Source organism: Conger conger, chromosome 18 (genome assembly GCF_963514075.1).
Source record: "Conger conger chromosome 18, fConCon1.1, whole genome shotgun sequence".
Classification (NCBI taxonomy): Eukaryota; Metazoa; Chordata; class Actinopteri; order Anguilliformes; family Congridae; genus Conger; species Conger conger.
In genome coordinates, this window is record NC_083777.1 from 18,889,076 (window position 1) to 18,901,103 (window position 12,028).

At 44.8% G+C, this 12,028-nt stretch overlaps 1 protein-coding gene across 1 annotated transcript in view; it reads right to left on the reverse strand.

The window, feature by feature from the left end:
- The window catches only part of LOC133117888 (myoferlin-like), a 51,138-nt gene that overhangs the window by 9,079 nt on the left and 30,031 nt on the right, over window positions 1-12,028 (reverse strand). Inside the window, exons 23-42 of the mRNA XM_061227397.1 lie at window positions 11,702-11,894; window positions 11,367-11,522; window positions 10,757-10,888; window positions 9,949-10,112; window positions 8,829-8,943; window positions 8,084-8,186; window positions 7,713-7,852; window positions 7,451-7,615; window positions 7,137-7,218; window positions 6,318-6,395; window positions 4,719-4,900; window positions 4,396-4,554; window positions 3,783-3,884; window positions 3,057-3,218; window positions 2,691-2,856; window positions 2,147-2,217; window positions 1,840-1,851; window positions 1,282-1,380; window positions 587-715; window positions 228-383 (exon numbers count right to left, since the gene is read on the reverse strand). Of these exons, the coding sequence (XP_061083381.1) occupies window positions 228-383; window positions 587-715; window positions 1,282-1,380; window positions 1,840-1,851; window positions 2,147-2,217; window positions 2,691-2,856; window positions 3,057-3,218; window positions 3,783-3,884; window positions 4,396-4,554; window positions 4,719-4,900; window positions 6,318-6,395; window positions 7,137-7,218; window positions 7,451-7,615; window positions 7,713-7,852; window positions 8,084-8,186; window positions 8,829-8,943; window positions 9,949-10,112; window positions 10,757-10,888; window positions 11,367-11,522; window positions 11,702-11,894 (2,566 nt within the window). The remainder of the gene's footprint in view (window positions 1-227; window positions 384-586; window positions 716-1,281; window positions 1,381-1,839; window positions 1,852-2,146; window positions 2,218-2,690; window positions 2,857-3,056; window positions 3,219-3,782; window positions 3,885-4,395; window positions 4,555-4,718; window positions 4,901-6,317; window positions 6,396-7,136; window positions 7,219-7,450; window positions 7,616-7,712; window positions 7,853-8,083; window positions 8,187-8,828; window positions 8,944-9,948; window positions 10,113-10,756; window positions 10,889-11,366; window positions 11,523-11,701; window positions 11,895-12,028) is intronic.

The window sequence follows — 12,028 nt, forward strand, 5'->3', positions numbered from 1 at the left end:
GCTGCACCCAGATTCCCAGGGGGGTTTGGCTTTGGTTGAGAAAATTTTGAAAATGTTGTCGGATTTTAAACAATAGTAGTCATTTTGACTGGTTGAAAAGATATACGGTCACATATGGTCATATATGGCACTCTTGGGTTTTTTACGGTAGTTACGCTTCAGTGCCTAAAGGCACTCTTGGGACAGTAAGGGTGTGCTGGTAATCTCTCTCTCGTTATTCAGCTCACCATGCCGTTGTTGTCTTTGGGTTGCAGGTCGATGCCGCGGATGATGTAAATCCTGACAAGGCAGTCCTGAGGCCCGCTGTCTGGGAGCTCCCGAAACTGCCGAGGGGGTTCAGGGACCCCCGGGTCATCTGACAGAGGGTACACTCTGAATGAACCCTGAACAAAATGCACACAACCGTTATTACCAAAGGGGTGTTCATATTCATGAACTCTCCACCAGGTGGCAGTAAAACTCAGTGACTGCGGGGGGGTGTCCCAATACTAAGTAAAAAGTGCCTTTCCTCCACTCGTCTCCTCCCCCCTTACTTCTGGATAGGAGACAAGGTGGTAGAGGGATGGAGGATTGTAACACGCCTCACCTTGAACTCTCCGACCACCGAAGGGTCTTCTTCCTCGTCTTCGTTCTTGCCTCTCTGTAGTTTGAAGGTTTTGCAGAAGTCCGTCAGTCCTCTGAAGTCAGGAACCTCCTCCAATTCAGTGTCGTACACCTGAACATCACATTGCAATTCAGTGTTGTACACCTGAACATCACATTGCAATTCAGTGTTGTACACCTGAACATCACATTCAAATTCAGTGTTGTACACCTGAAGATCACACTCCAATTCAATGTCGTCTATCAAAGAGGTGCATGTGGCTGGAACTGCAGTATGCATGTCATCTTGGTTAGTCATCGCAAGGTTCGCTTCTCTCCTTAATGTATTTAAAGGGGGGGAGGGTTTACGCAAATACAGGGCGTTGTTATGCAATTAACAAGCGTCGGTTTCTCCACCTCTAAAATCACGGCACAAAAAAGTCAAAGTCACAGACATAAGCATAGAAGATGCACAGAGATAATCATTGCAACTCCCCAAGCAAGACATGATCATGAGGCACAGGTTAAGCAAGCACACAATCATTAAGTATGGGTGTTTTTTTAAGTAAGGCCTTGAGAACAACGTGTGTAGCCAGCCACTGGCGTCAGGACCACCAAGGAAGCCAGCAGACACTGTGGCCCTCCTGGACTGGAGTTTGACACCTGTGATTTACACAAACACACCCTCATATTCCTCACCTTTAAGGTGTCGTAGCCCTTCTGAAGGTAAGGGCCACACTTGTCATGTTCTCCAATGGAGGAATAGAACTTACTCCACCAATCGACTTCTTCCTTCTCCTGTAACCACACAGGGGATTGGGTCAGAACCACCAATGTATAATCAGATAAAACTGGCTATAAGACAGAGCTGGTAAGTATTTGCGTTCCTTTCAAAAATGCCTTATTTTGTACATTTAAATGTCAAAAAGTCCGCACTTTAAAAGGTAATATTAATATTAAGACTTTAACTGGCTAGTCTACCACTTGGTAGGGTGACCAGAAATCCCATTTTCTCCCAGGCAAGTCCTGCGTTTCAGGCTTTTTCATATATCTCTTCTTATTCTCGAAAATCTTGATTCATCCCGTATTTCAGTCGTAGCATATTTCTTTGGATTTTCTCACTGCAATTCCCCTTATCGTAGCTTCCTTTTGCGTTATGTGCACCAGGGATTCTTGTCACTTTACCACTTGGGTTGAGCTGCCAGTCAAAGGGTAAAATGCGTAGTTAAAACAAGTATAAATTTTCAAACCACTCACCTTTTCTGTTTGCTGTCGAGGAAGATGAGCAGGATGAGAAAAGGGTAAAACAGAAGATCAGGGCAAGTGTTAGTCTCAATCTGATCTAAATGCAGAAAATGTCACCAAAGTAAGTCCATAAACGAACCATGTCTGATATATTGGAACCTATGAAATAGTAAAGGTGAAAAACCTGCCTTCTAGTCCTCTTGGTTGGCTCAATTGCACCAGGCAAGACCAATCGAGCACAGAAAAGTACGTGATTCCAAAACAATTAGACATTGACCCAGGTCTAAACGGCAGAGTGCGGGGGGTGGGGGAGGTGTACCTTGGCATCCAGAAGCAGGCCTTCATCCTCAATGTTGATGAATGTTGATGGAGCAGCAGCCATGAGAGCCACTAAGATAGCGTCATGAACATTTGTTACTTTAAATGGTGATCGCATCAGTGATGAGAACATTCACAATGTTCATTTATTTTATTTTTTTTATACTGTGACAATCTTTTTTTTTCAACTACCTGCAGGGTTTATTTCCAAGCAGGATTACTGGATAATAAATTTAAATTCCAGAACAGCTCTTTTTAGTCCATGTTCCAGTTTTGGGAGTTGTTCAGATACAGTACTTCAATACTTTAACTTACGAAGCAGCATAGGATTGCATTCACATGCAATTGTAATTTCTAACAAACACAAATAATAACACCATCATTTCAATGAGTAAATTTGACATGAAGTGACTTGAAATGGGCTGTCCCTGTTGTAAACAACGGATGAAGGCAGTCCCTGTTATAAACAACGGATGGAGGCAGTCCCTATTATAAACAACGGATGAAGGCAATCCCTGTTGTAAACAGGAGCAGAGGCTGTTCACCTTTGGCAGACCTGGCGACCTCAGCCCCGGTCCTGTAGGGGTCACAGCGGAACTCTTCCAGGGAGCCGATGGTGCACTGACCCACCACGGGCTTCCTCCCGAACGGTCTGTGATCGATCACCTTCAACACGATGGGAGGGCTGTACATCTCCTCTTTGGGAAGGAGCTGATGCAACGAGAAACCTGCGTCAATCCCACACTCTTAACCACACGCTAAAATGTAAACGCGACACTCAAGTTATAGCCAGCAAGTGTGATAGCAGTGTCGTGTCACTGCGCAGATCCCTGAAGCGCGTTTGAATGTGTTAAAAAACGGTCTGTCATCGGGATACTGTGCTGTGTCTCGGGTGGTTTGCGGGGTAGTACCACTTTGAAGAAGAGGACGGATGCGGGGAAGTTGGGGTTCTTCTTGATGTTCCTGATTACGGTGGAGCGGACGATCTCGCCCCCGCACTCCACGATGAGGCTGGGGGAGGACACGGCGGCCAGCTGGTAGGGCTTCATGTTGCGCAGTCCCCAGGCCAGGATCTGGAACAGCACGCGTTAGAGCCATCGAGATACACAAGAACTCCAGACCACTTCCTCTTATCGCTTTCAAGGATTCCTATGGGAGCTGCTCTATTGCCCATGAAGCCTGTTCATGAAGGCTGCCATGTTTGACTATGGGGCATGTGCACTATGTACTGAAACGTGAAGGGAGCATTGGGAATGAAAAACATCTTCTGTGTGGCTCAGAGAAAAATAACGGATTTAGAATAGAAAAGTACTGTCATTTTTTAATGGGTGAATTCATACTTTTGAAGGGTCTTCAATGGGGAAATTAGCTTTTTGGCACTTGATGCTTAATAAGCTGCAATATCTCTGGTAACCACTGGAGTGTGTGAGCTTGTGGGGGAATGTCAGTCCCTCGTCCCCTGAGCTGCAGCTGACACACTGAGATACCCAGCAGGAGGTGGGAGATGACGTGGCCTAACCACGAAGCCGGCTGCTGGCATGAACACTATGAGGTCGTTTGGAGACACGACCATCCCTGAGCCACACAGCCGAAGGCCCCTGGACTTCACGGGAAGCGCAGAGCGGAGGCTGACTGACCTCGATGGCGGTGAGCTGCACCACGGGACGGATCCCCTGCGGCACCATGTAGAGCCTCCCCGCCTGCTGGGGGGGCAGAATGGGCAGCTCGGTCTCGCTGGCCTAGGGTCAGAGGGGGTAAAAACACAGAGACCACTCAGTCTCACCTGGGGGTGGTCTGCGTCCATTCACTCGGGTAACCTACCGAGCTCAGGTTCCGTTCATTTCCGTTTACTTTTACTTAAACTTGGGAGACACAGTAAAGAGAGCAGGTGCCCTCTTTTGTGCCAAATGTGCACATAAAATACAACAACAATTAGAAAGGAAAATAAGTAGTGCAAAGTGGAATAGATAAATGATTACGATTCAAAACTAAATGGTAAGGTACTTTAAAATATTAATTTCATATAAAATAAAAAAATAAAATGCATTAAAATTATCTTAAAACATTTCAAAGCCTTCACTTAAAACACTCACAATTCAGGCAAACCAAATTATTCATCACTTTGAATTCATGTAGCGACAGAAAGGTATTTATTTTCAGGGTTTGCTGGAAGGAGTTGCCATTTTTTGAGAAATTTGACTTCCCCCTAGGAGCCTGAATCGACAGCCAATAGTGAGAGGGCTACGTTACCTTGTCCTTCAGGATGAGCTCAGCAGCCACCAGCATCTCCCCAGCGACTCTGCCCTTCCTGATGACAGGGTACCACAGGAGTTTGGGGGACACGTCCATCCCAGGATTCAGCTTCACCAGGGGGGGGCAGGAGCACCGGCCCAGAGCCTCATCTTTGCCCTGCAGCGGAAAGGTAATCACCACTGAGTCTAAACACACCAGAGCCAACATGGCTGCCAGCACAGTGAACCACAGCATTAAACACACTGCCACCACCAACATGTTCATTTTCAGAAATAAAGAAAAAAACTGATTTCTGACCGGATGACCGGACAGACACTTACCACTTGGTCACTGTCATAGAGCTCAAACACGACACTGGACGGGTTCTGGGCCATGGTCTGGGGGTCACCGCAAATTTCGATGTTGTCGAAGATGAGCGTCTGGTCCCAGGTTGGGTTGAGAGTAGACTTGATGATCTCGGTAGTTTGGCTCACGTGCAGGAAGGACACATGTGCATAGGGATCTGAGTGAAAAAGACAACAGAGCCATCAGCATGTCAACAAATATCCAGCTCAGTCTCGGAAACTTTCTGAAATTTCTGAATTTTTTGCTTAGATATGATTTTTTTAAAAATCAACATAAAATAAATTGTAAGTGACCCTACTGTATTGCCAATATAGAATTATGACATTAACCTGTCAAATGGAGAGTGACTGAATTCGGAAATTGGGCCCGATTTAGCTGCAGTCTGACCAATTTTGCTCATGGGGCCGGTTTCACAGACAGTTTAGTCGTGGATGAAATTCTGTTTTCTATGAAGTAACTCCATTCAGAATTGAATTTAGACTAGACCTAGGCGCAATCTATATTTTCGAAACTGGCGCGCAGTTAGTTACCGTTTTCTACAATCACTTTGACACTAATTTCAGAACATTGAGGTAATTTTACAAAACTGTAGACAAAAAACTCAAAACGGATAATCAAAATGCATTTGAAAATACTTCATTCATTACATCTCAATTCGATGTAATTCATGTACCAATGTATATTTTCATTAGCCTACGTTTGAAATAGGATGGATGTTGCCCTGCTAGCGCCAGCACAGGGGACATGTATCAACCACCAGTTGTGGTCTTTCTAAAAGTGGAGCCACTCCATAAAAAGCTGGCATGCATGCTAGCATGATGCATGATATTTTTGCTCTCAAAAAAAGGTAGGCCGAAATGATCTTATCGACTCACTAGTTTATTTTGTAAGCGGCCGCTTCCCCAAGTTCTGTTCGGATATGATTCATATGGTTCATATGATTCTGACCTATTTACTGTTGCCATATTAGTATAGGTGCGTTTGTGCTGAAACCAAAGATATGAAGCACTTTGGAAAATAATCTTTCTATCCATTTTGTATTTTGATTTTATTTTAATGATTCCACTCATTGTTTCCACTATTCCCTTTATTTAGAACCACAAAAAGACCATATTGAAACATGTTTCAATAATTATTTCATACTATAGTAAAGTATTGTAAAAATAACTAAACAGTGAATCTATAGGTATCTTTTGTGTGGTCGATCTAAACAAATGTTCCTACAGTATTTCATGAAAAATTAGGAATTTGAACCGATGAGTTTGGAAGTGCAAGATTTCTTCAAAGATATGAATGCACAATGCATGTTTTGAACAGGCGAACAGGCTGTGTTACAAGTGCTTACCATTTTGTGTGTTTTGTCTAAGGTTTTGAAAATTGAGCACAAGCTTGTGAGATTAGGGTCGAAGTGATTGTAAAAAATTGTAAATATTTAGTCTAATATCTGTGATATCATCATGACGGGTAACATTAGTCAGCTGATGTAAACAGAGCTCCGGATTGCTACTACAATCAAGTAAACAGTAAATACAACCAGGAAAATGTACTATAATGCCTACTTACAAGCCGCTCACCTGAAAAACTGTCTTTGTCCATGGCAGTGAGGTCTTTAGCCTGGTAAACATAGACCCTTAGATGGTACATAAAAGACCCTGCAGAAAAACAAACTGAAAGTGACTGAAAATGACAGGAAACAATCAACTGACCAGCAGAATTCCATTCATGATGACCTTCTCTGTGATATCATTGCTCACAATCACTTCAGTCTAATGTCTAGAGCTATTTATTGTTCTCAAATGGTTTTGAGTGTGTGTGCGTTTAAGTGTGAGAGAGAGCTTAATATTTGTGTATGGTGTAAGCGTTTGTATGATGTGTGTGTGTTTTTGGATGTGTGTTTGTACACACCTGTGTGTGAGTGGTGTGAGTTTGCATGTGTGAGTGTGTGTGGTGATTGGTAGGAGTTGGGAGTACAGAGTAACTGCATGCGTGTGTGTATACATTCGGTGTGTGTGCGTGTGTGCATGTGTGTGTACATTCGGTGTGTGTGTGTGTGTACATTCGGTGTGCGTGTGTGTATTTGTGTGTACATTCAGTGTGTGTGTGTGTGTGTGTGTGTATGTGTGTGTGTATACATACGGTGTGTGTGTACATTTGGTGTGTGTGTACTTGTGTGTACATTCAGTGTTTGTGTGTGTGTGCATAGATTCGGTGTGTGTGTGCATGTGCGTGTACATTCAGTGTGTGTGTGTGTGTGTGTGTGTGTATGTGTGTGTACATTTGGTGTGTGTGTGTGTGTATGCATGTGTGACTCTGTGTGTCCAGAGGAAGGGATGTGTGCACCCGGTAAAACAATCACAGCTTTTAATCAGCTGGCACTGGTTCAGGTCACTCACGGTCAAAACTGCAGGAAACGGTGGGGGTGTTGGCACCGAACAGTTGGGTTGGGTCCTTTTTGGAGCCTTCATCATCAATCCCCTGAACAAAAAACAAAGGCAAACCTTGAGAGTAATTCCACATTGCCCATTGTGTCAACAAGTTACAGTGAGCGCTAAGCACTAGGAAACATTCAATTTATTTATTTCAGACACTGAGGTACAACAAAATGATATCTCTATGAATAGTATCCGTGAGGTTTTGCTGTACAGTGAATCCTTAGATAATGAGTATATGTAAGTGGCTTGTTGTGCTGAAAGCGCTAAGAGCTCACCAGCGCCCCCTCTAGGTTGAAGATGGCCGACGGGCCCATCTGGTTAGAGGGAGCCATCTTTCTCCTCCAGCGTCTGCGCCTAAACGTGTCCGATGAGCGCTCCTTCCGGTGGAACTTCCATCCGATCAGAGAGGAGTACTCCCAGCCCTCCCCAGGCTCTCTTTTCTATTGGTTCATAGGGGCACAGAAGGCGGGACCATGATGAGTACTTTCAATCATCCATTGATCAATGCCATGCCCACAGGAGGTTCACTCCTCTCACCTCTAAGGAGGGGGTGGGTTCTGCCACCTTCTTGCGCTGGCGAACCATACGTCTCCTCCGGTGCACGTGGTACATCTTCTCCACCGGGGACCAGGACTTGGGCTTGTCATTGGGAGGAACAGTTACCCCGTATTCCCAACCTAGAGTAGCACAAACAGTCAACATATACTCCCAGTCAGACACACACCCCGTACTCCATAACTCAAACACACACTCACACACACACAGTGCTTTTAACTCGCTCTCACACACACACACACACCCCGTGCTCCATAACTCAAACACACACTCACACACACCCAGTGCTTTTAACTCGCTCTCTCACACACACACACACACACACATTCACATTCGGAATTGATCGTTTTCACCTTTCTCATCCACGGCACGGTTTGTGTCATAGATCCATGCGTCCTCCCATTTCCAGCCAGATGAGCATTTGATCTCGTTCGGGCCCTGGGCCTTGTCTCCATTCTGCAAATCACCACAGGCGCCAATACATTTGTCTGTCTCTTTATACCCACGCAGTGCTACAGGAGAGCCACAGACACTTTGATACCCTACACGCCAAAGATGTACAATTCACAATGTAATTGAAAGTCAGATGCAACCTTTTGAAGAGTAGGTTCCTATGGGATCTGCTCAATCTGCTCAAGCCAGTTCATGAAGGCTGCCATGTTTGACTATGGGGCTTTTTTGGTCCCTGGAGAGTAATTACTTCAGTGTGAATTTTTTTTAGAATTGAAAAGTACTGTCCAAAATAGTATAATTTCACCAGGGTAAATTCATAGGTTTGAATGGACTTCAACAGGGAAGTTAGCTACAGCTGACATACTGAGATACCCAGCAGGAGCTGGGAGATGACGTGGGCTAACTGCGGAGCCAGCTGCTGGCATGAACACTGTACACTGTACATAAAATCTGGCCCGCAAATCCAAATCCAGCCCTGGTTTTCTTTTCTCCCGGGTAATTAGTGCAACAGGTTGGCCAGACTGTCTTCACCTGACTGCCAGGTGAAGGGAGGATGGGAAAGCACATCCCTGTCTTAATGGGTTAAAGGGAGATGTTAACTGAATCTTTGGCTGGAGTGCGATAGGGCGGGCGGGGTTTCCTCACCACATCGGTGTAGGGCTCCGCCGCCGGTTTCCACTCTCCCCCCGGGAACCGCGTCTCGTTCTCGAACACCTCATCTATGAACTGTGTGTGTCCCGCGTCAGCCTCCGTCAGCAGCCTGGGGTCACACAGGTAAACATTTTTTAAATTTTTGTTGTTCTAGAACTCCATCACTTTTCCTAGGAACATAAACGTGAAAGTTTTCATTCTAAAACATGCAGAAGCCATTTTTACAGTTGCGTGTCTCCCGAGGTCACATGGTGCCAACTGTGATGTCAGCATTTAAACTGCCCTTTTTTCCAAATGCGCCACACATTCTCGATGGTCAGGTGAAAAAGGAGTGACAAATGCGTGTGTAATTTTCACATGATGTTCATTGCCTCCCACTCAGTTACCACGCATCCCTCTGTGCAGCTATTTCCCCATTAAAACACACTGCCGTTGGGGGGGCCGCAATATTGTCACACAGTTTAGACCTGGTGTGCCAAGAGGAACAACGTCCCGAAAATAAATTGGCACGTACAAAAACTTGGGAGTTTGACGTAGGAGAAAAAGACTGGGAAGTCAAGCGGCGGGATAAACACAAGGAGAGCTACCAGGCCCTGGCACACCGTAGAACATTCCAGAACAGTCTGTTTCCTCCAATTGTGTGCTGGGTGTGGGGTTGCTTAACAATCCTTCAACTCATAATAAATAATTACTGCTGAGATGACCTCTAAACCCTGCTTAATGCTGACTCTGTTACTCGACGTGTTTTATATTAATTGCTACAGGGGTTAGGATGATTCAAAGAGCCGAACAACTGTGCACTCTTAAAAGGGATGGCGTGTCCTGGAGTCCTAGGTCCCAATGGGTCCATCTACTAAGGTAATATAATGCGCATTGCTCCTGTATGAGTTTAATGGTTATTGGGTTATTGTTACTGTATTTGTTTAATGCCAATCTTTGCTGTATGTGTTTATTGCTCATTGTTAGTGTGTTTAATGTAAATTGCTACCGTATGTGTTTAATACGAATTGTTATTGTATGAGTTTAATGCTAATTGTTAGCATATCACTGGATTAATGCTGACTCATTGTTCCAAAAACAGGTTCCATTAAGCGGTGTGCATAAACTCCCTCACCCCTTCTCTGGGTCCACAAACCAGTCCCCCTCCCAGTCCCAGCCGCGGGGGGGCAGGAAGTACTCCTTCTTCAGCTTCAGCTTCCCGGTGACGTCGGAGAACTTGTACCGACCCACCAGTCCCGTCGTGCCCCACTTCCCAAACACCTGTGCCTGGTTTTCATACTGCCCACAGAAGAGAGAAGTAGCCACCGTTACCCATGCAAAAACTGCCACCATTACTGAAGCAACACATTCTATAACAAAACTGTGCCATCACCAACACCAAAACTCTGCTATGTTGCAGCATTACCATAACAAGTCATTCTATAACACTGTACCAAAACAACACACTCTATGACATTTTCCCATCACTATAGCACATTCTATGACACTGCATGCTGACAAACACTACAGATTGCAACACTGAACACTACAAATACAACAAGTTCTAGTTCATTACATTACATTAAGCAGATGCTTTTATCCAACGCAACGTATAATAACTGCATACCGAAGGTTTTTGGAGCAACTACAGAACATAGGTCAGACAAGATACAACATCAAGTATCATCAACATCAAGTCTAGTTAACAGGAAGATGAAGCTAAAAGGACACTGCAGTACTACACACACTACACACAAATACACTGCAGTCCATCGTTTAATGTCGCTCTTTTGTAGAATATACAGAATACTAATCTCTAAATAAATATCAGATCAGTACCTATACAAATTACCGTGTCTGTTTTTCTTCGTGTTTTTTTTTCAGGATATTGCATGTTAATATAATTCTGTTATATCATGAAATTATATAAATATGATCCTTACCGTCTCTGCAAACACACTGAAGGTTCCCTCGGAGAAGCTGTTGAACTTATTCTCATGTACCGAAAGGCCGAGCCACATGTTTACCCGCAGCTGCACTGGAATCTTCAGCCCCTTGTTTTTGTCCATGGGGTACTTCAGAAAGAAAACAAGCTCAAACTCTGCAGAGAATGGATTATGTTTATCTGCCTTGACCTCGTCATTATTCCTCACAGGCCAATCTTGTGAACAGGCAAGGCAGGCACCTGGCCGCCCAAGGGCTGCGTTTTAGGAGTTTTGAGGATTTTCTTTATGTGGAATGCACCTGTATGGAAACAATCTGTTTCCAACCACAGCTGTGTAGTGTACAATAGGTACCTACAGTACATTAAAACAGTTGGTTTCCCACTGCTGTTGTGCAGTGTACACTGGGTACCAGAATGAAAACAGTCTGTGTCATATTGTTGTTGTGTATACTACTAGGTACCTATATGAAAACAATCTGCTTCCTATTAGACTTGCTTAGTGTGCACTAGGTACCTACAATAGCCTGTATAAACCATCATTTTCATATTGAAGTTGTGTAGCGCACACTGAGATTCCTTTTGCAGTTGTGTTGTGTGCACTAAGGTACCTGCATGGAAACGGTCTGGGTCCGACCACAGTACTTTCCCATGGCCTGCTCACTGTTGGTAGAGTACATGATCTGATTGGCTGGGATTCGCATGTAGGCCACCCTCCTCTCCCCCCGCAGCATCCAGATGATCACATCTGGCATACTGTTCTGGGGCTGCAGGAAAAAGCACACCAAGTTCCACCCAGTTAAGCGCTTGTGTATGAAAGCTAACTTTGAAGTATGCTTGTATCAGAGCTTATCTGAGCTCTGGAGAGTAAGTAAGTCCTGACATTTCAATGCAAATTGAGGGGCTTTTGTATCAGAGCTCGAGTACTGGCTGTGGTTAACCAAACCTCTTCGGCCAGCTGCTGCAGTTTCTCCAGCCAGTCCTCGATGTCCCCCAGCGTGTCCTGCACATTGGTGGCCTCCTCCTTCATGCTCCAGGCCTCCTGCTGGATTTTCTCGATGGTGCTGTCCCGCAGCTTCTTCAGCTGGAGGTCCAGGGCCGTCAGGTTCGGCCTCCCCTCCAGCTCCGGCATTCTGAAGCTGCAAGGAGCACAAGGTGCAGCCTCTCATCAACAAAACTCAACCTGATTGTGATCGATCGATTATGAACAACATCAACCTGATAGTGACTGATCACTCATGAACATCAACCTGATAGTGGCTCATCGTTTATG